Source organism: Harmonia axyridis, chromosome 1 (genome assembly GCF_914767665.1).
Source record: "Harmonia axyridis chromosome 1, icHarAxyr1.1, whole genome shotgun sequence".
Classification (NCBI taxonomy): domain Eukaryota; kingdom Metazoa; phylum Arthropoda; class Insecta; order Coleoptera; family Coccinellidae; genus Harmonia; species Harmonia axyridis.
Genome location: NC_059501.1, coordinates 31800905 through 31824787, shown reverse-complemented (window position 1 = coordinate 31824787; position 23883 = coordinate 31800905). Strand labels below are relative to the sequence as shown.

The 23883-nt window shown below is 33.9% G+C and overlaps 2 protein-coding genes across 4 annotated transcripts in view; both read left to right on the top strand.

Moving 5' to 3' along the window:
* The window catches only part of LOC123686249 (NACHT and WD repeat domain-containing protein 2), a 38980-nt gene extending 24463 nt beyond the window's left edge, over window positions 1-14517 (top strand). For all 3 annotated transcript variants that reach the window (XM_045626270.1, XM_045626276.1, XM_045626282.1), the window contains 9 exons: window positions 1459-1646; window positions 2011-2084; window positions 4466-4996; window positions 6491-6738; window positions 7402-7474; window positions 7589-7725; window positions 9706-9906; window positions 11334-11468; window positions 12905-14517. In XM_045626270.1, coding sequence (XP_045482226.1) covers window positions 1459-1646; window positions 2011-2084; window positions 4466-4996; window positions 6491-6738; window positions 7402-7474; window positions 7589-7725; window positions 9706-9906; window positions 11334-11468; window positions 12905-13119 — 1802 coding nt within the window. In that variant the 3' untranslated portion in view covers window positions 13120-14517. The remainder of the gene's footprint in view (window positions 1-1458; window positions 1647-2010; window positions 2085-4465; window positions 4997-6490; window positions 6739-7401; window positions 7475-7588; window positions 7726-9705; window positions 9907-11333; window positions 11469-12904) is intronic.
* Window positions 14518-22058: 7541 nt separating this feature from the next.
* On the top strand, window positions 22059-23581 carry LOC123683768 (phosphatidylinositol glycan anchor biosynthesis class U protein). Its single transcript, XM_045622657.1, has one exon. The coding sequence runs from the start codon at window positions 22183-22185 to the stop codon at window positions 23533-23535; it is 1353 nt and encodes a 450-aa protein (XP_045478613.1). The 5' UTR covers window positions 22059-22182; the 3' UTR covers window positions 23536-23581.
* Window positions 23582-23883: the final 302 nt, after the last annotated feature.

The window sequence follows — 23883 nt, the reverse complement described above, 5'->3', positions numbered from 1 at the left end:
TCCAGGAGGCCGAAGATTTACATATTTTCTGAATAACATGCAAGGCTTGAAGCTGCAGCCATCATCGGTTATGGTGAATCTTCTTGTTGTTAAATTTTTCGTTTGCCGCAATGTCACAATAATGTATTTTCCCATATCTTCTACATAATTCATGTTTAAGGAGAGAATTTCGTCACATCGACAACATCCAAAAATTCCAAATATTGTTACAATTTTCGCCAGCAACCACTGGTCATTAGGAGCATGTGAAAGAAATTGTTCAGCCTCTTCTTTACTTAATACCTTGGCCTTTTTTGGCGTATAACGCTCATTTTTTCGTTTCAGAAACGCTATTACCTTTTGAAAGCTGCAAATGACAACTGAAGTCATATTTTTCAATAAATTTTTTGAGGAAAACAAACCTGCGAACAGGGGCATTTTCTTTCATTTCCAAGCAGCTTTTCAGCATAGACCATTTCGCCCATAAAGTATTAGGGCTGAATCTAGCTGATAGTTGATTCAAGTAGACCAACAAAACATCTTCAGTTACACCAATCACACTATTTTTGTTTTGCCACTTTTTGAAGTCGTCGAATTCTCGCTCGTACCTTGAAGCTGATTTTGCAGGTAATAAACTTGAAGCTACACTACTGGCTGCCTCAATAATTTCTTTTGGTACATTCATTCTCGTTTTTGCCAAAACAAATGTAAAGAAAAATAAACAGACATGTTCATGGCAACGCTTCCAACGCTTACATAGACTTATGTCTATGATAGCTTACGACATTTAAGACAAATTATTGAGATTTTTTTACAAATGAGAAACAAATAAAATATAAAACAATACACGCAAGGTAACGGGTTTTACAGGCTCAAGGAGGTAACTGACTCGCCTGCGGCTCGTCAATTATATCCTCCATTCGCCAGTAAAAACCCTCTTACCTTGCTAGTAATGTTATATACTATAGTCTGAGCAATCAATCTGAAACTAACAACTAACACTCACATTTCACTCATTATGCCAATATAACACTGCATATCCTAAACCAAGACCCTCAAGAAATCTTGAGTCCACATTGATGGCCTCAGTTCATGTTTTCAGTTCGTCGCATTCTTCCCGAGGCTCCCTTTTATATTGATGTCACCATATTTATTGGGACAATAGTGTAAGAGTATTGATTTGACATCACTTTTCAAGTTTCCCTGAGAACCATAGAAAATTCACATAGAATATAGAAAAAAAATGAGGAAAGCACTGATGTGAAGTGAAATCAGGAGATTTTGAGCGGCAATTACATCCTTGGAGGTCACATAACTTCATTTGGTCCCCAAGAGCACAATTGGAGCATGAATGACGAAGGCTCAAAAGCTTCTGACGTCACGTCAGTGCTTTCTTCCTTTCATACTTGGCTGGACGAACTGCTATGCTCACATATTTGGAATTTTTGACAAATTGTTCTCATGCATAATTGTTTTTAGTTTCTTGGGCACCAGCATGTTTGATATGGTCTAGACTGAACAAACATTTAGCTCCATTTCTCCAATGGACGTTAAGTGGTGGAATTTTGGGCATAAAATGGAGAGACAATATGGTTCGTCGTACTGTTGCTGCTCGATATGAAAACTATTTGAAACGTGGCAATCAATCTATTTATGATTATTACCAGGTAGGTGGAAACAGGTTTTGTCGAGTACATTAATAGTGTGTTTCCTACAACTGCACAAAATTAAATAATACAAGTGATGTACCTGGTTCAATTCAAACGGACCCAGTACCTATGCTTTTCTTGCGTTTCCATAGAAACGACTTTTCAGAAACCCAATTTCATTGGTCTATCAAGCGAGGTGTGGGAAAAGTTCCGTGAGGAATAATATTTCTCACAGTATGAGCAATACAAGGTATGAGATATAGGTAGGCTACTCTTCATAGCAGTTGTAGGAACACAAGTTTATCAATCTTAAAAATTCATCTTTCTTCCTCAACCTTCATTCAATACATTTTTTCATTTGAAATTTCATTTTTTTTTTCAGGGCAAATGGTGGAAGGATAAACCTAAGAACCTAACAGCAAGACTAATATCACAAGATACATATTTAGGAAAATGGTATGCCAGTAAAATAATGTTGAGCACTGCATGTTTTTCAAGAGCTTCTTTCAGTTTTTTGATAATTTTATTTTCATTGAATAAATGTACTGAAATGCTTTTATTTATTTTATCCAGCATGTTTCCAAATCCCATCCGTTGAACAATTGACATGTTATCATATTTTCGAAGTTTGAATTTCCATTTGATTAATTTATAAATCTGAGAAAAATATTGTATGGAAGAATATCGAGAACAAATGAATTACTCGAAAAAACATACACCTAAGCTTCAAACTGCATATTTCAGAAATTTCGTATCAAACATATCTGATATTTTAAGTTCTAATCTTCTGAATAACATACATGTGTTGTAAAGGAAAAAAATTTCGCAAATCACCCAGCTTATAATTTCCCTTTTTTGTATTTATTGAATAACATACTAGCAATTATTGTTAATTTACCTATTGAATTTTCGAAACCATCCGCAGGATTTTTTTATTAAACGATTTCAAACTTTTTTAAACCAACCCTAGAAAATTCAACTGTTCCACAAATTTATGATTACCTATTGTAGACTCTCTTTCTCATTTTTTTTTTGGTTGTAAGTAATTGGTCTCTACTCATATAGTACAAACTACCGACAAATTTTACATCCAGCCTATCCTAAAATATATTCTCAAATACATTCAAAATACATACGAAATACTCAACAACAAAATTGTCATAAGACAAAACGAATTTCAACTTTATGTATGTACTTCATGTAACATTATATTGAATCATTGGAATTCAATTCTTAGTAAGCGTATATATAGGATGTTTAAAAAATCTGATGGGTTTGTTTATAAATCTGACTCATATTGAAGGCGCTAGTTTATACCAAGAAGTATTCAACATAACTTTTCTAAGGTTAGATTTATCAATCAAAATTCATCCAATTTTAGACCATAAAAATAATTTTTGTAAAGCTCGATGCAATGTACCGTTTCCGGAATATTTTGATTTGAAAATTATAAATTATAAAATGGTATAAAGTACTGATAAAGTTATTAGTCAAATAAGATATCACAAGGAGAAATTTAAAATAAACAATAAGAACATAATATAAAATTCAATTAGAGTGAGTGTTAAAATGTTCTACGTTTTCACGATTACAAAAGTCTATGCTTTCTTCTAAAGAATCCATTGATCTTTTAAACGGTTGGGGGTCAGCTCTGAGGTCATTAAATTGGAGTTGAATTCTGTCTTTAAATTCTTAACGTCAATTTACCTTTATATCATAGACTTTTTTCTAAAGATACGATCAAACTATGTAGTCCAAAGGATTGGAATCGCATGACCGAAGAGGGCAATGAATCGGAAGCTTTGATGCACCTCTACCAATCCATATATTCCAAAAATTTCAACATGTATCCGTTTTATCGATGAGGTTTCATTTACGCGACAAAAAATTTTCAATTCACATAATGCTAATAATAATACTAATTAATAATAATAATTGATAAATATCATTACTTTGTATACCAGCATCGGTTATTATTACTTAATAATTTTCAAATCAAAATATTCGGAAACGGTAGGCATATTGTATCGAGTAAAATTGAATGATGTTAAGATTACTTAAAATTTTGATTAATGAAACAAGCCTTAAAAGAGTTATTTCAATACTACTTCGTATGAACCGTATAACTAGCGCCTTCTACTCAGAGTCAGATATAAAAAAAAATCATGAGATGTATCAGCCTTCAAAACATATTGGTTAAGAGGTTCTTATGCATCCACCTTATAGTCTGGACCTGACACCAAGTGATTACCGTCTGTTCCTGTCCATGGCTAACAATTTTGCTGGTTTCACTTCAACAAAGTGAAAATCGAATGTCTCAATTTTTTGGCAATAGGGACGAGAGCTTCTATTAGAGAGGCATAACCCGAGTGATGAGCTGTTACAGTACCAGAACTATAAACTCTATTCACATTTTCAGCCGCCTGGCTTGCATTTTCACGTTTATCGAAGAAAAACTGTAAAATATAGCGTATTTTCTCTTTGCTAGTATCCATCTTTGACACTCGCTCAAACTAAACTGAGTCAACTAATCACAAAACTGTCAGAAAAGTTTTGTAGTACGAAATCTCATTTTTCTAACGCCATCTAGTGAAAGCCGATTGGACAACGCGAGATACAGATAATTAAAGCCTTCTATTGAAAAAATAATGGATTTCTTTTTTCTACACCTAATAATACAACTGGGATAGTCAAGCTGTCAATGAATTTCAGAAAATCATAATGCTGAAAAAGGTATCAATATCAACGTTCACAAATAAAATACAATTTTTTTTTATTTCGAAGATTTTTCTATTGATTGCAGTTGCATTTATTCATTCGTATGTTTTTGTTTTCAGTTATAATAGAAGAAAACTTGATGAGTTGCCTTTTCATCATTTCCAAATACACTCAACAATAGAAAATTCGGATTACGTCAATGATATAAGCTGGCTATATAGCAAAATATGTGGATCCAACTGCTACCAAGTGCTAGAAGACATCAATTTACAATCAGCCACCACCAATTCATTCGTGAAACTGTTTAGAGACTTCATTGAAAACCATGCCAGCGTTCTGAACTACGATGGAAAACAATTCTATTCGCACATGTATCAATACCTAGAAGAAAAAATCAGAAAGACAGAACTGACACTGGAAGGTGCAGATGAAAGTCTAGTGGAACTTCATAATTCATCCAAGAATCCGCCTGTTTCATCATTGATTCCTGCCAATTCTTCTTGTCTGGATGATTTGGAGACTTGCAATGATTCTGAACCTAGTTTCAAAGAAGTGATGTTCGATCTTATAGTTGTCCTTCCTGAAACCAACCAGTTTGTGGCTACTTTATCCACAAATAGTGACATGATCTGTGTGTGGGACGTTAAAGAGTAAGTAGATAAAATATTTGAATATTCAAGATAATTTAGAATTAGTATAACAAAATTCGGGGATTCATTCTATGAATGAATAATTTACACCATATTCCAAAAATTCCATCCAAATATGAATGAAAACAGTTAGAAGCCCTGTCAAACTTCTATTGGTATTTTTTAGAATCAATATAATTTTTCCATAATTCTTTCAATCATCTTCTTTATGGGCTCAATGTCTCAATATCCTAAATAACTTGTACTGTACACTATTTGATGCTTCCAATCCAATTTTTTGAAAAAACCGTACTATTATATATATTCACATTCATTTCTTATTCTACATGCTTTGAAAGTATTTCCTAGTCTGTCCTAGTCTATTATCGCAATTTTCGGATGTTTTTTTTTTCGCAAAATTATGAATTCTGACCAATCTAGATTCGTTAAAAATATGGGTTTATATGCCTCCTGACAATTTTTTGACTAAACTGTACTATATATTCACATTCATTTCTTATTCTACATACTTTGAAAGGTTTTTAAGTCTGTTATCGCAACAACTTTTCGGGTGTTTTTTTTGCAAATTTATGAATTCTGACCAATCTAGATTAGTTGAAAATATGGATTTATATGCCTCCTGATCGCCTCTGGACTTGACCATTTCAAATCTAGTGAAAGCCTTATTCACTTCTTATAGCAACGCCTCAAATTTTAAAATAGATTGAAAAAAAACTTGATTCTTGAAAATTATTTATAACCTTTGTTTATAGTAAGTTATTTTAATAATTGATTAAATGATCTGAGAAACCACCCCTTTGAATATTTTTCTCCTTTTGTTAATACATATAATCCTCATTCATATAAACCAAAAATTCTACGAATTTCTTCCTCGTCTCTTATTATTTTCCTTATTGAATTCGTTATGGTATGAGAATTTTTCTACATGCCATCTATTTCTCTGATTTTTTAAACATATTGAACTTGTCCTTTTCATGTTTCAACTCTTCCTTTTCAAAACACTTATCCATTTTTCTTTGGCAATTCTCGCTTCATTATATGTTTTGTTTTCTCATTTATTATTTCCTATTGTGTTTTTATACCTTTTTTGCTCCATCGACTTAAAAATCTCCATCCAACATCCATTGTTGTTTTGTCTATATTTGTCTTGTGTTTGTGGATTTTTCTATTATTTTAAACTATAATCTTTAAAAGTATTCAAGATTTCTATACTACTAATTTAATATTTTATTTTATTCAATTGGTCATTAAAATCTCTTTATTCGATTCTAGTCAAATAATAAAGAAAAAGTTATCTTTATTTATTTACAGATTAGTTCTTACATGTATTCAATAAAGAAGAAATAGCATTGATAGGTATTCGTTTCAATTTAATACAAAGATTGTGATACTTTATATTAAATAAGAAACAATTGTTCAAATATTTTCAATCCGAAATACTAAAAAAAATTTTTTTTCGGATATTTTCATTTTTATTAATTATTCATTTTTCAGATGCAAAAGGATAAGAACTATCAAAGGTGTTCCTCATCCAACAAATTTAATTCCAATAGATAGGCATAAATGTGTAGTTTTATGTAAGAGAGAACTGATGATATTTGATCTCAATCAAGGCTGTTTCCTAAAGAAACTGAAAGGTGTTATGAATCAAAAAATGCCTTATTATGGACTTCATGACCAAAACCACCTAGTTGCCCTTAGTCGAAACAGAATGTATGTCAATTTGATGAATTTAGAAACAGGTAAGTGTTCACTTCTCCTCAATTTGTTGCTGAAAATTCACAATTTGAGTCGAATTATGTAATCTGAAATATGGAAATAATTAGTGAATAATAATTCACTCTGAAGCAATTCTCTCCTCTCCACAAAGTAATGCAATGAAATAGATTTATATACAGAATGTTTATCTCAGAAATTTATGAAGAACTAAAATATTTAGTTATCAACCAGAAAATGTTTGTGAAAAGCTAAGAGGGGATGTGTTTTATTGTTGAAATATTTTCAATAATTTATTATTTCCTGTCTAACTGGAGTTGTATGAACTTCGTTTTGGAACATTTTGTATATGTGAAATTTTAGTGCTGCAATATTTCCGCTGATAAAGTGGTTGACTGGAATACCTATATGTATCGCCTAAGAATATAATTTAAAAAAAAAAAATTCTAACTAGTCAAATGATACACTCCGACTAATAGTGTTTCAAAATGTTGTATTGTGTTCAATAGTTCCATTCTTTTTCACCACTTGATGAACATAATTCCATTTGAAATGAATTGACAACATTCATTCAAAAAAGTTATGTTAATTTTTAAAAATGAAATTATGCATTGAATATTGAATAAAAATATTCATTGAAGATCATATGTTTCCTATCTGAATTTAGATAATATAAATTTGAATTTCAGGTGACTGCGTAACTACTTTCAAAGCTGGTGAGGACCGTTTTTTGAATTCTTTGCTGGTTTCGGGTGATGGAAGGTAAGCGCCTAATATTTTTCAAAATTCTGAAATATTGCAATCATAGTTTCGTAATAAGAGCATATGAAATATTTCATTGTTGTCGTCAACAACTAAAACTTTTATTTTTTACAGGATTCTGGTGTGTGGAGATGAAACTCAAAAACCTTTTCCTTTATTAGTTTGGAATTTACAATCTAGAAAATTACTTTACGATTTTAGGATACCTTATCATGATTTTATTACTTCTCTTTCTGCAATAACCCACGAGGGTAAGTTCCACTATTGATATTATATTTTTTCATTTCGATTCTCATCTAGGCCTCTGTGAGAGCTCTAAAAAACGGAGAGCTTGTGCGATATAGGAGAATCATTGATTTTCAATTTTCGAATTAAAATACCTGCAGAAACCTTTAATTTGATACATCATTTGTGCCAATGAAATATTCATTAAATATTGCCAATGTCCAAAAGATTGTCGGCCGTTCAATATAGGTGATCTAAACTCCAAAAAACGTTATTTAGGATGGTGGAAATGTACCGGATGATAGAAAGATTTACTCAATTATTTAAATGAATAAGTATGAACCTCCACGCTATCGGAAGAACAAGAATCTCATCCTTGGGTATTTGCGTCAGTTCAATAAAAATCGAGAGGTAAATATAACAGGGGCGATCGGAGACATTCAGTCAAATTTCGGAAAATATATAGAGAAATTCATACGGCAATAAATAAAAAATATTAATAGTACTCACTTCTTTTTGTTAAAAAATTATTTTAGGAAATTATTGTTTCTTTGTGTTTTTGGTTCAAAATAGAACAAAAACTTGTGATAACAAAAAAAGTATAATTCTTGATATATGATAAACTAAAAATAAAATTATATTTTGTTGAAAATATCAAGAAAGAAATAAAAAAGATAAACAAAATAATATGCAAACATAAAACAATATTTGTTGTCTCATTCGATTTATTCACCCTGCAATTTCAAAAATAATTTTTCAACATTAATTTTTAAAACGTCTCTGAGCGTGTTTTATAACTTAAATGAACCGAGTTATAAACAGTGACTGCGTTGTTAGTGTCGTTAGTGAAAGTTCGACTCGAAACGGAAAGACGGAATCTTGGCAAATCCAGAGTATGGCGTATACAACGTTCATGCAAACCTCTCATTCATGGGTTCTCATTTGAAATTCCAGAGTTGACCCCCGTCCTCCCCACAAGGAAGTAAATAGAACTGGTTTTAGCATCACTAGATTTCCCTCTTAAAACCATCAACCTTTTATTTGAAACATTTCTCCATAAAAGTTGCAGGTTTTAACTATTCTTCTCAAACAATTCACCCGTCGTACAACCCTGGACAAAAAATCCGAACAGTTACAATTTGCATATTTTTTTGCTAATGTTGAGTGTTTCAAATGGAGAGAAATTGATTAATAATAAAAAGCGATTATTTACAAGAATAAATAATTAACAATATCAGAAATAAGCTATGAAAAAAAAAGTAAAATTTGTCTGAAAACTAACGAAACGAATTTTAATATTGCCTGTTCTTCAACTTTCAAAGCATTATTAGTATGTATCAAGATTAGTACACTTACGCCTGTGAAAGGTTTCAGTACGCCTGAGCAAGCTTTAAGTGAACTGCAGAATCTTTGCAAAATGCGAATGTTCAGGACTGTATCCTGGAAAACCAATCTGGACATTCGCATTTGCAAAGATTCTGCAGTTCATCGAAAGCTTGCTCAGGCGTACTGATATAAATATAAAACTTTCTTCGCCGAATTGTAATCTACTTGCTTTTCTCTAATTCTGTGGTTATGCCGTTCATTCTTCCACATCTTGTACAACAAAATCGTGCGAGAATATATCAGAAACGCACAGTTTTCATGGTTATATTTTATTATTATATGTTGGCACTCCGAACTTTCCGCCACGGCTTTATCTGTCAATTCATCAATTTGCCTTAAAGAAATCAGTTCTGCCAACCAACATTTTTTATTACAAAAATCACTAAATGATATTTATGGAAATATTTCATTAATTTCAACAAAAATGCAATTAATTAGAGAAAATAATGTATAATACTCGTTCAGAAGGCTCATTCTACCACTCGTTCATTCAAAAACTCGCCACTTCGTGGCTCGTTTTTGAATTTTGAACTCGTGGAAGAATATCAATGCCTTCTGCACTTGAATTATAAATAACTATTAACACACTTATTACACATATTATGAATTTTGACTTTCAGGTAGCTACGTATGTTGTGTGTGTCATGAAATTGATGAACCAAATCCGAATTTCATAGTTGTTTACGATTTATTAAGTGGTACACCATTCAAAAAGTGGAAACCATCTTGCAATACTGTATCTCTAGAAATAAGTTCTCCTGGAGGATGTGTAATTTCTGGATTAGAAGATGCTACCATACTGATATGGGACCTAATTACAGGTAAGTTCTTTATGATTTAGATTGAATTTTAGGAGGGGTTTTATTGCAACACGAACTTATGTCGTAGTCTTCAGCTCGCCCTCCAGTTCCAAAATTCTAATGACCTCCAGTAAATAGAATGGCTACAAGGAGGTTACTTGCCCCCTTTTACTTTTGCTCTTGACCAAAGCATTTTTCGTTGGCTAGCAAAACGATGCATTTCATCAGTAGGTGAAGTTTCGTCCTCCTTCACTCATCGTTTTATACTTGACTCATTCCCATGAAGAGGTTCCTGAGGACAATACCTTGTAAGAATCCATTTAGGAGGTGTAGCATATTCTAACTGAGATCCATATATGTCTTGGATCTTGCAATAACAAAATTTCGAAGAAATTTTAGAAATAATCAAACCCAGAGCGCCAGTGTGTTTCTCTTTCGGTTTTTTCTTCTCCTGAAATTCTCTCTTGTAGGAACATTTATCTATACCACGGAAAGGTTCTGGTTCAATGAAAATAGTATGAGCTCCTTTTCTGGCGAATGTGTGGACCTCGTCATTTCCTTTTATTCTCGAGTGATCGGAAACCCATACTAAACAGGGCTTGTTTTTCTTGAGTTTTCTATATGATAGGTACGTACGTGAGCAAAATCTAACCGTTTCAAACCTTTTTGAAGGTTTCAATATTACTTCGCTTATTCTATTTATACTTGACTTTTTATGATGAACATAACATTCTTTTTTCTAAGCACTTAGGGTTATATCTATTTTCCATTTGTATCAGTAAAAATCTATCTGAAAACTCCCTATCGCCAGGGCCGGCGTTAGGGCTGAAACAGGAAAACAACCGTTTCAGGCGCATCTATTTTATGGGCGGCAATTCAGCCCAGTTTTCTGGCTGCCTGGTCATATTTCATCCTTGATTCTTAAAAAAAAAAACGTAAGGTTGTTCCACTCCGCTACGTTGGTCAACATTTACTCCAATAAAAATGTTCAAACGGCCTCCCCTAAGCCGCCTATATAATGAATAACACATGGCAGCCCAAACAATATAAACAGAATTCCCTATTACCCTCATTGAAACAGGGATAAAACCATTATGTATTCCACAAAGACTAAAAACAACACTACCATCACTTTCGATTTAATTGGAAGCCGATGTTTACACATTCAACATATGAATGATTTTGCATTCGAAACTAGTTGCCATTATATTTGTAAACCCAATTAGTTTTCGAAGCAATACTGAAATTTTGCATGCCCTACCGCCCTTTGTATCTTGTGGTGTGATAGGTGATCATTCTTCGATCGTACGCAGCGCCATGTAGAGGTTGGATTTTTATGTTTACGATATTTGTACTATGTGTATTTAGATATTTTTGACTTAGGTATATGTATTCGTTCTGTTTTGCCATTTTATTTTATTCAAAAACTTTGGAAACACTTGTTTCAGGAAACTGCCGATGGTCATTGTCAGGCCATACAGCACCTGTTACAATGTTGAAATTAGACCCAACAGGCTTCCTCTGCTTATCAGCTGATACGGCATGCAGAGATAGATCGATTAGACTTTGGGACCTCAATAAAGGTAAGTCAATTAGAGATTTTATCAACAGTATTCTGTTATGTTAATATATCTTCAAAACTTGACATAGTTATTTTACTCACAAAATCTCAAACCTAAAGGATTTGTAATCACGTACAAATTGAGTTTTTTTTCAATATTTTTTCTTAAATTTCTGTGGCTCTGATGATATGTTCTACTTGAAATTTGCTGAGAGCTTGAAATTGTTGTTTCATAGCAACACTAAAAATATCAACTCCGTCAGTTGTGTGTTGACGAAAATATAAAGTTTGTTTTTTTTAGATATTTCTCTTCAATTTTCTCTAGTTCTGGTGAGGTTTTCATGATGAAATTTTGCATAAAGCTTGAAATTGCTTTATGCATTATACAATTGGATCGAATATTCAGTTTCAAAATAAACAAAAAAAAAAAATTTCGAACGGTTATATTTACGGAACTCCTAGTCAAATTTCACCCATTAACAAACTCATCCGCGGCATTCAAGATCCGAACCTAACCAGCCTGAAAATCACAAGTTTTTAGGTCATTCTGTTAAAAAGTTATCGTGTATACGGCCGGACGAAAAGGTTCGAATTTGAGGACGGATTCGACATCAGTGAAAAATATGTTATCGTTTTGAGATCATTTCCAGCTTAATATTAATAATTTAAAGACATTATGACTAAATGTTAAAGTGATCGGTTCAGAGAACGAGCGCTCAAAAATTAATTCAATGCTACTTATAGACGTCTCTATAGAAGTATATTTCTCCTTTCATTTATAAAGTCGAATATGGACTAAAATCTTCAATATATAAAGCAATCACTACTACAAATTTTAGGTGTAGTAAAAAGAAATCCATTATTTTTGCATGAAAACAATACTTTAATTACCATAGTTACGCTTATGGCAATTCGGTCCATGAGGTTTTTTGTGTTAACTCTTGTGATACTCATACATCGAGCTTCTTCTTGAGACCAGCCTTATGCAAATGGTTACAAACTCTTGGGCAATCGGAACAGTGCTTACATGTCTCTCGGACTCGACAATATCGATGATTTTTTCGACATTTTCGACAATTAGGCTTCAAGTGCGTGATGCATCTTTGAAATCGAAATTACCGAAACGAAATCGACGAAAACAAAATTGCGAGTAATTGGCTATTACAGTATTAGGGCCATTATTTACTTTTTCAGCCACCTGGCTTGCATTTACGCCTTTATCGATGAAATAAAAATTAAAAGAACACTTAAGGGGTGTTTCAATGAATACTATCAATTACTTTTTGCTCCATTCTGTACATTTTTTCTCTTTGTTTGAGTACCTATAATGTTAACCCTTTCTTTGTATTGTATACAGTATATTCTTGGATATCTTTCATGTCTATATCTATGTCGTTTATCCTTTCTGTATTCTATAATATTAATAAATAAATAATAATTTCCTTCCCATTTTTTCAGGTCACTTGATTGCTGTATATACTCCAAAAACCAAAATCACATCAAACAGTATCACTGGAAATGGCCAACATATCGTTTTAGGGTTAGAAAATTTAAAAGATCTGCTCTTCCTTCAACTGCGTGGAACTGAGGTAAAACCAATGGAGGATGAATCTTACGGTGATAGTGAATACGATGGAAAAATCTTCGAATTGAAAGAAACTGATATATGCTGACCTGTGAAGTGATAAATGAAGTTGTAAGAAATTGGGATGTATCTCTGATGATCAGAAATGCGAAACTTTCAGTTTGCTAAATGTAATTATAAAAAGCTATGCCTCACTTGTTTGTTAACATTCAGAGACAATTTGCAATCGGCGCTGGTAGCAGTTTGACAAATGCTCTGTTAGAGACATTTCAATATTGAAAGAATCGATTCAATGTGACAAATATGAAAATAAAGGGAAATAGATATTTGATGGGAACAATGTAGAAAATTTTTTCCGATTAATATGAAAACCACAGAACAAGCTTAAAAAAACTTCAACTACATAAATGAAAGCATAATCGTCTAGATGACAATTTTTCTTTCCCAAAGATAACTACCCAATGGACAGTACCATTTCATTCAAATTTACTAATTGTAAGTGAAACCTATATTGATAAAAAGAATTATTTTCATTCATCACAAAGTACCTTTAGACAGTTAATTCATCCTAATTATGAAAAATTCAACAGTTGATTCCTTGTTGTACCCCCTGACAATTCAGCCTGCAAGGGGTGAAAGGACCCCATTTATTTTGTATCAAATATTATATCTTACAAATTTTTTTAGGTGTTTGTCGGCATTTTGTGAAAATCAATTCACATTTTGTATAAGATATTATAAACAAGAATTCTCTATAATTAATACCGAAAAAATTGACTCTCAAAATTAAAATTAATGTGAGTATTGAAATTTTAAGAGAAATAATATAGGTATGAAAACATAAAAGGAATGCTTCAATGTTGAGTCTTCGATACATAATAAATTTCAATATGATAAATGGAGTAATACTTAGGACACTTAGGTATTTCCAGAGTTTCCATGATTTCTATGAAAATTGATAATTTTAATGATTTGAAAAAATCATCAATTCTTGATGTTTTATCAATGCAAATAGCATTTTTCATCAGACGATAATGATCTCTGTTTCTTGAAGCTTCTAATTAAAATCCTTCTTTCAGGGATGTGAGTTTTTGAAACGACCATCTTCTTCAACTAAAATTAAATCAACTGAAAATATAATTTTCAGCTTGAAAAGTGCAAAATTTCATTCATATGACGGTATATTAAGTGAAGATGAAATATTATTTCCTACCCATATATTCATTGGAAACACAAATTTTCACATGTTGGACAACATTCGAATCTAAACTTTTTTATGTGCTGATAAATTTATTTTTTAATATTGAAATATTTCGAATTGACAAACAAGGGCAACAAACATTGAACCATGTTTCCAAAGTTATTATTTTATAATTATCGCTGTTAATAAAGGTGAATTCCCATCTGGTATGTGGAACAAAATAAAATTTCGTTCAATTATTATATTTGTATGTTGTGATTATTGTGTACCCAAATAAATGTGACAAATTCTACAACGAATTTTGAATTTTCAGATCTGATCAAATCAATAGTTCTCTTGAATCAATTCGATGATTTTGATTTATTATTCCTAATGATAATAAATCCCTGAAATTGTTCGAGGGAAAAATATTTCAAACCCCTTATCCCACCTGAAATATTCATAATTTACGTTTATAAAATTCAAATGATGAGAAAATGATCGGTCTCTCTGCCAGACTCCGTTAAAATATTTTATCGGAAAATGAAGAAATTGATCAATTTTTCATGTAGTGATTTTATGAACGTTAAGCCACTAAGCACTAGGACTTATACATGGCCGATGTTGATCTCAGTGTAATGAACAGAAATCGTATTATACAGGGTGGTCCAGATTTTGGTGCAATAGTGGTATCGGATAGAAAATCTCTTTTTATGAGAAAAATCCTATAAATATATATCCTAACAAGCTTTGTTTGCGAGATACTGGGTGTTGAAGTTTGAAAAAACTTATTTTTACTTATAATTCTAGTATTATTATCAGTGGCAACGCTAGGGGGGCCAGAGGGGGCCGGGCCTCCCCCCGCCCCCCTAAAATTCTGGTGGACCATCCTAAATTTTGACATACTAAGGCTCAAAAATTAGCCGAACTATAGTTTCGCTTTACTTTGTCCCCCCCCCCCAAAAAAATTCTGACCTGCTCTTGGCCACCCCTGTTTTTGAAAACTGGAGTCACCACTGATAATTATATCAATTGTTTTAATTTTGGGTTATTGAAGTCTCGATAATGCACGTAATTTTTCGAATTAGGTAGGTGTCTCCTGCCAAACTTATCCAGTGGCGTAGATATAGCGGTGCGATGATGTTTTTCTTTCTGAAAATCTACACCACTGTCTTTTTTCGAAAAAATTGTTCCATTTCTGAAATCAACAGAGCTTCATTAAAAAAAGGTCTTTTGAATTATTTTCATAGAATGTACCGTTTTCGAGAAAATCGAGTAGAAATGAAGTACTATCCACAAATGTCTATAAAAATTAATATTTAACAATGAAAAAGGAATAAGGACAGTCCTTCACGGAGAAGTGAGTATTTTATGAACAATTCTCCTCGTTGGCCTTTCCACATTGAAATTTAAATTTTTCCTCATTAAACATATCTGAAAGAATGGAATATTTTAATAAAATTGGTGAAATCCATAAGGCTGTTTCGATATCTTCCAGCCTTAGTTTAGGATCAACGGAAAGTTATCTAAATTCATTATTCAGGTATTATTCATTCCATATAGAATTGTTTTATTCATAAAAAACCACATTCACATGACAAACGAGAACTATTTCTGATTGAAATGTCGCTTCATTGGTTAACATTTGAAAAAATGGGATGAAAAAATAGGACAAATGATTCAAATATATCACTATTTATTGAGTTGTTGAGGGATAAAGAAAAAATATTGTGAATTCGTACCGATGTACTTCGAATTTACAGACATTTCTTGAGATTGATTAGATCAATTAGAGTAGTTCGGAGCTTTTACTTTAAAATCTCATTGATTTTTACACGATTGTTTATTTTAATCATCAATTTCAAATTTTTTGCCCTTAAGTAAATAATGATTATGCCGACGACAGTCAGATCAGATCAAGCCTTTTGATATAACCGCTGGTTGATGAATTCGTTGATCAAATTTTCACACAATTGAACTGTTGAGCGTTGTGACTTATAATGGATATTCGTCCTGGGGGGTGGGTACATCCCCCTTATCCCTCCCTCTTGCGTACGCCACTGCCTACGTGCACAAGCTGTTATAAAAATACAAAAAGTGTGAAGTATTATACTTTTTCAAAGGATGAACAATCAACCAAACAATGGATAATCGCAAGCAGAAACATTATTTCTGAAAATTCTCAAAGAAATTCAGCTATCGGGGTTATAACGACGCACCACCTTTCTGAAGCATGGCCGGAAAGATATCGTCCATGCCTGCTGATTTTAAGGGCTGAAAGCTCTTTATCGCCCATTCAATTCTTTCTGGTGTGAGTTGTTTACCAGCTTTCTGAAAATCCCGCCTGGTGGGGTTGTATACCTCCCTTCTTCGGTGGTAAATTGTTTGGAGCCAGGAAGGTGAGTCTCTAGCAGAGCTGTTTCTGAAGATAGCCAAAGGGCTATCTTCAGAAACATTCGTTAAGTCCCCACATGGCTTCTTTATTTGGCCAATTGGGTTGGAGTGATCCTAACATAGTACCTTTTGAAGTCTGGCTGCTGGGGCTGTTTCATCTATTCCCTCGCAGAAACTTCTCCAGGACTGCCTTTTGGCTTCGTGACTTCTTTGTTGTAGTTGGTCGGGGCCAGCCGATAGGCATTTCAGCTGCTTTCTCGCTCGCTTAGCCTTGCTGAAGGCTTTCCTAGCCATTTTCTTGAGCTTTTCAAGATGATTACTCCACCAGGGGACGTCTCTGGAGGTCGTTTTCTTCCTGAGTGGACAACTGTTTCCGAATGCTCTCTTCAGACATGATGTGAAGTGAGCCGAGGCGTTTTTCAGATCCTCATTGGAGCTGTTATTGTATTTCAGGCCTTCCAGTTCAGACCTCAGATGGGCTACATAGAGTTCCCAGTCAGTCTTCTTGGGTAATCTGCACTCAACATCAGCTGAAGCAGTTACTTCAACATCAAATTCAATTGCCATATGGTCTGACATGGTGGTTTTTTTGAGACCCTCCAGTTCTTGAGCATTTCCACAATAAGTGGTGTCGATTACTTCCCTTTTGATCGCATTCATAAAGGTTGGACTATTACCCACGTTCAATATCTCTATATTATTAGAAAATAGGTAGTCCAGATGAGGCGTTGTACTTCCTCCGGTGGCGTCTCCTGAAAAATAGCCTGAGGCAATAACCAGCTGCCTCTTGCTGTTCCCAGTTCGCACCTCAATCAGTGCCTCAGCGAGATCCCTCGTCAGGAACCATGTAAGTGGAAAGCAGGTTAGTGTTTTTCTGAGTGTTATGAACTCTCGCAGTATATCATCTGATATAATTTGTTTGGTAGGCCTCTAACTTGGCCTCCATTAATCCAAGGCTCTTGTATCGGCCCTATGTCAATATGCCTTCTAGACGTTCTCGAGCATAAGGCATTAGAGGCTGCCTTCGAGTGCTGGAGATTCATCTGAACGCATGTCAGACACCTGCCCCTTAGGGGTTGTCCATTAATCACGTGATCTTTTTTTAGCATTTTTTAACCCTCCCTCCCCCATTGGTGATACGTAGTGAGGTTTAAGACCACCCCCCCTCCCCCTTCTCAACATCACGTGTATTTTTAGTACCTACAACGAATCTTAAAATTTTCTGAATATTATCTTAATTTAAATACAGGTATAAACTATAATCTTTCTTCTGAAATTAAGGACCATAATAAAAATGTCTACACTAGGTTGCAAGTTTTTTTTGATTGCCATAACAATTTTACCCCGACGAACTCCTCCTTCACACGCCTTTGCAGAACAGCCCTCCTAAAGCTGGTGGTCGGCTTTGGGGCCCCGGCCTTTTCAATGCCTGGAGGCTTCTCCATCTCTCCATTCCTTCCCCTTGGGCTTTTCCGATACCGGACTAGATGTAGAGGCCTGGTGTGCCTCTTCCCTCTCCACCGTTGTCTTTGAGCCTTCAAGGCGAAGTCTTGATTGGCTGAATTTGTAATTAATTCGCCAGTTCAGTGCTCTGAGTCTCTCGACCAATATTCTGTCAGCCGAGATGACTTCAAGCATGGGTCCTGATGGTCCCCTTCGAAGGATCCTCTAGCTGAAGGTTTTAAGTCCTTCATTCTGGTTCTCAACCAGCGTGAGCATTTTCTCACTAGAGAGCCAACTAGGATCTCCGTGTAAGGCAGTATGCCTCTTCGGTGATCCTCAGATCAGCTCCCTCCCAGTATTTCAGTTTTGGCTGGATGCTCATGAGTCACTCAACTGTTGCTTTATCGGAGCATGTCAGACCAAGCCAACTCATATGGGATTGCTGGAACTTAGGCTTTAAAGAGTGTTCTTTTTCCAGCGCCATAATTTTCTTCCAGAATTGCTTCCTTGATGGCCTCCAGTTGGTCCATTTCTAGGAACACCTCTGGATACTTTTTGTCCATTATGCTCACCTTCAGACCAATAGCAACCTGGCTATAGATTGGCACAATTTGTGCAGGAGCCTTGGAAGCTCCTGAGAACTGTGAGGCTTTCGAAGCCTCATGCTTTGCACGCTTAGGCTTTTTGCCTTTAGGCGTGCTGTCCTCCAACCTGTTTCTCTTGATCACGGTCTGTTATCGGCCTGGGACCAATTAGTTTGGAGGCTACTTCCCTGTCTTCATCAGGCGCCATCCCCTTGTTTATGAGGAACTTCATCCTCTTTCTGGCAGTCCTAGAAAATCTGGGTTTCTTGACCGCCAACTTTTCGAGGCCATCTATGACCTCTTCATCGCTGCTCCTCAGCAGCATTTCCTCAGTCATGGGGCCAGGACTTGCGCCCTGTTCCCCAGGCTGAATGAGGCTTTGTTCTTTTTCACTGGTTGGTACATTAGAGCTAGTGCCAGGCCCTTCTTTATTATTTACCTGGTCCATATTATGTCTCACGAGTAGCTAGGGAATATCAGTCACCAGAGCCCCGCATGCCCCTAGAAGGTCAATTAAACCAAGAGTCGCCTGGTATCCGTAGTTCGCATATTCAGGACTAGATCTTCCCACTAGCCATGCAGACTTCGGCATATTCTGTTGCACCTTGTCTTGAGGAAAGTCTTTTTTGTGACTTTCATACACTTGGTTCAGGCGGTTGAGCCAAATCCACCGGCATGTGTTCTCTGTCCGCGAGACATGACCACAAACAGCAGATTCCACATGTCGGTATATCAGACATGAAGGTGTTGGCCCCTTACGTGCCTGGCATCGTTTACCCCCGTACAATACCCCAAGCCACGACACTACAGCAGGGTGTGGGGCTCACACCGCATCAGTCAGTGTCAGTCGATCACTGTCCAACAAATACAAATGATTTTACTTGTTTAATATGTTAACACAAACACTGAATATAACTGTATAATTTTGATAATTAGTGAATACCAAGTGAATGAATACTTGTTGAATACTTGAATGTGAAATGACTGATGAAAACTTGTTTAATGAATACTTGTTGAATGAATACTGAATTATTAACTAATGAATACTTGAATTATTGGAAGCACTCGCTAGAGGTGGGACCATGGTGGAGAAAACATCGAGTAGAATCACAGTAGTTCTTCTTCTTCCTCTGTAAGCCTTAACACCTTGGGTCCTCAAGAATCTGTACCTTAGAACCCAAGGTAACATTGAGACCTTAGAATATATATCACTTATACCACTTATATAGCCTAAGATTGAGGCTCTAACACAAACATTTGAGGAGAAGCGGTCTTGAATGCCGGTCATATTTATATGTGTGGGAATTTGGGGAAAAGTAAGCGCTGCTTGGAATAATTCGGTTTATGTTTACGAATTTCAGCTCTCTCAGAAGAACCTCAAGGAATTACTGGAAAAAAAATTATTGATAAAGGATCTAAAACAATATCAGCTTTCAATATGTAATCAACTTTTTGCTGTTCTTGTAAGACTAGTTTAGAAGGAAGATGTAAACATATCACAGCTGTAAATTGCATCAGGTAGTTTAATTTTCAATTAATTCATGTATGAATCAGGACCTGCAATCTGGCAAAACACTTTTGATTTCGATGTTTTAGGTCGGTAATCACTTATCATAATGTTCAAATATAGAAAAAACAAAAACAAGAACTCTGGAGCACAACTCATCCATCTTACCGAACACTAAAATATAAAAATTTAACCGTTAATGATTGCAGAAATGGACGCCGTCAAAGCTTTCGACCCTACATATGAAATTCCCGTTCCGTCGATAGGTGCCTTGGAGATTAACTTGAATTTCAGTGACTTGTTTTATCAAGTCATTGTACCTTGAATCGCTACCACAGAACACTAAATATATATGAAGTGCTAACGCCGTACTAAAAGAAGGCAACAATATGGCCGATATTTTGTCCGCCATCACTGAGTGATTTATATGGCGGGAAAATTTGAATATGATGGCAAGACTATTCATTGAAATTGTTGGAATATTTTTAGGTTATGTTGCTATAATTTCTAATTAAAACAAAAAATATCATTCAAAAGTTTTATTTATCAAAGGTAATTTACATATTTTCTTAAAATAGTAATTATTTATAAAAATCAATACATAATATACATTATATTGGGTGATTTACACTATACCTGACTAAAAAAAAAGGTACCTATTTATACCTACTTTATAAATTTCCATCTGATGAACAAATGAATTGATATATTTCTGAAGCAATATTCAAATTTCTACACATACATAAAAAGATAAAAAACCTTCATTTGGTTTAATCTATCTTCCTATGTTAAAATACTAATTTCATAATTTACTTCAATTATCACAAGTCTTCTTTGGTACATCATTTTCAGCTCATTTGAAGGTTGCAGGTGGAGATATGAAAAGAAAAGATTATAAATAGCGATTAATTAGTAGGTAATTCATTTTAATTTGATATTATAATTCTGGATCACGTAGATGGTTACCGTAAGAATCATTAATATTTTCCATACAAGAAACATTTGGGGAAATTCTGGAATCATAGGGATGATGATGATGAATTTGATATTTCAGTAAAGGCCGAGGAACAGAATTCAACTTCAATCTAGTTAGTTTCAAGGATTATTATGATCGCAAGGATTTCAGAGATATTAGAACATTGAAATACAATCTGAGGAAAAAACCAGTCTTATTATGTTCTAAATTTAGTTTCTCATGGATTACCTGACCTTACCTTACCTGAAACCTAAAACAAAATTGTAATAAGCGACAATAAAAACTACTTTATCTGTTCAATTGACCATATTCACCGTCGCCATATTGGTGTGCGACAATATCAACTACCCAGTGTTCCCAACGGAGAAATATTGAGTTTACTAGAAAAATTCCACAATATAAAGTTTATAATTGTGGTTTATGTGTAAATTCCGGAGTACCTTTTCTGGCTGCTACGCCAGATTGGCTTGTTTGGGACATTATTCGCAAAAATTTCACCTTTTGGAAATGAAAACATTAGTGAAAGGTAGTTTTATATACAAATTAACTGTGGCCGAGTGTATAAATGAAGGCTTCGCTCTATTTTTGGAAATAGACAGTGGAAGAATTATGTCTATGGCTGATAGTATTTTTGATATGAGCGGTATTTTTCTAGTAAACTCAATATTTCTCCGTTGGGAACACTGGGTAGTTGGTATTGTCGCACAACAATATGGCGACGGTGAATATGGTCAATTGCTACCATGACAAAAAAATCCATTCTCTGGTTTGCACTCATCTATAGAATTCTTGAATATAATAGTCTGTGGTATTACCACATAATTACCAAACTAAAGAGTTGTCTGTGGTATGGTGGTATTACTCCTCAACACAGAATAGAGAATTATTAGTTTAGTACATAGAATTAATAAAACCATGTATTATTAGTTCAATGGTTTAGTATACCTCTCTATTCTGTGTCCTCAGCATAATTTGACATGTCAAATCTTCTACATTTAGTAACCTGAAAAAAAGAAAAATGGATATAAATAACACATAACTTGAATAATTGTTCTTGAAATCAATAAATGAAAATGGAACAAACGACAGAAAAAAATTCTCGAAACTTTAATACACCTTGGATAAAATGTATATATGGTCGTTTAGCTTTCCTCTGTATATCTGCTGCAATTATTAGATATTGGATAATATTCTTTTCAAATTATCAGAATATAATAGCCAATCACCTAGAAGTATCTACACCTCTTAATGCTTGGAAAAGAGTGAAAGAAGGTTTATATCTACAATCAATTGGAATTAACCCTTATGAGGGAGATGCACTTCATGAAGCACCAACTTCATTGTACTTTTACAGATATTTGACAGAGAACATAAGCCTTTCTACAGGAATAATATTCATTATATTTGATATTATCACTGCCATTGTTCTCTTTCTTGCCACACGCCAATACATGTTTATGGTTTATGTGGAAAGAGAAGTAAATAAGAAGAAATATGCCAAAGACACTGAGGAATATCTCTATACCAATATGGACCTGAGGAGAGCTCCAATTTATGTAGCTGCAACATTTTTATTCAATCCATATACTATTTTCAATTGTGTAGGATTTGCAACAACAACTATATTTAATTGCTTTCTATCTTTATTTCTATACTTTTTGCTCAGCAGAAAGGCTTATTGGAGTAGTTTTTTTCTCTCAATATGTTCAACTGTATCGATTTACAGTGTAGTACTAGTAGTGCCAATGTGGTTGCAATTTTATAAGCAATTCAATGGAAAACTCAGGGCTGTTTTGAGTATTCTATACTTCACTTTGAATTTAATTTTACTATTGTATATTGCATTCATTTTAGAAAGGTCTGGTACATTCCTCCATAGTGTATATGGCTTTACCTTAACAGTATCCGATTTAAAACCAAATATAGGTTTATTTTGGTATTTCTTCACTGAAATGTTTGATCATTTCCGAGAACTGTTCATTTATTCTTTCCAGATTAATGCAACAATTTTGTATCTCATTCCATTAGCTCTCAAATTTCGAAATGATGTTTTCTTACTTATCACTGCTTTACTTTACATCTTGACAATTTTTAAGTCGTATCCATGTGTCGGAGATGTAGGTTTAGTAATTGGTTTATTGCCATGTTTCAAACATTTGTTTAATTATTCACAACAACAGTTTCTGATCCTTGTAATTTATCTGGTAACTTTCTGTTTAGGGCCTATAGTTTGGCATCTTTGGATATATTCCAATTCAGCTAATGCTAATTTCTATTTTGGCGTTACTTTAGCTTTTGCAGTTGCTCAGATATTTCTTGTAACAGATATCCTATTTGTTTACATTAAAAGAGAATTTTCCTTATATTTTGGAAAAAAAAGAAAAATTAAAGGAAAAGACGCCATTTTAGTGTTAGAATAGAAAATCATTTTGTATTTGGAAACGTCTCAATAAAATGTTTGTAGATTTTTTTCTATTATTCCATTTCAATTTTCAAATAAGAATGTCTTCAATAATAATTACTTTGATGTAAAATTTTCTCAATGAATGTGAAGTGTCAATAAATTGTCCTCGTATACGTGAGTTCATGTAGTAATTCCCAGTAGAAAAATTGATAATTACGTCCTAGTTAAAGGTAATAACTAATGAGATACTAATTCTAGTGTGAGACAAATATTTCTCTTAAATTTGGAAATTAAATGTCATTTTGCATTTGTTGTTTGGTTGTTTATTAAAAAATTGAATAAAAACAATCTGTTCAAACAATCA

Excerpts from the sequence above, each read along its gene's own strand:
- LOC123683768 (XM_045622657.1), top strand. The coding sequence starts at position 22,183 with ATGAAAATGGAACAAACGACAGAAAAAAATTCTCGAAACTTTAATACA.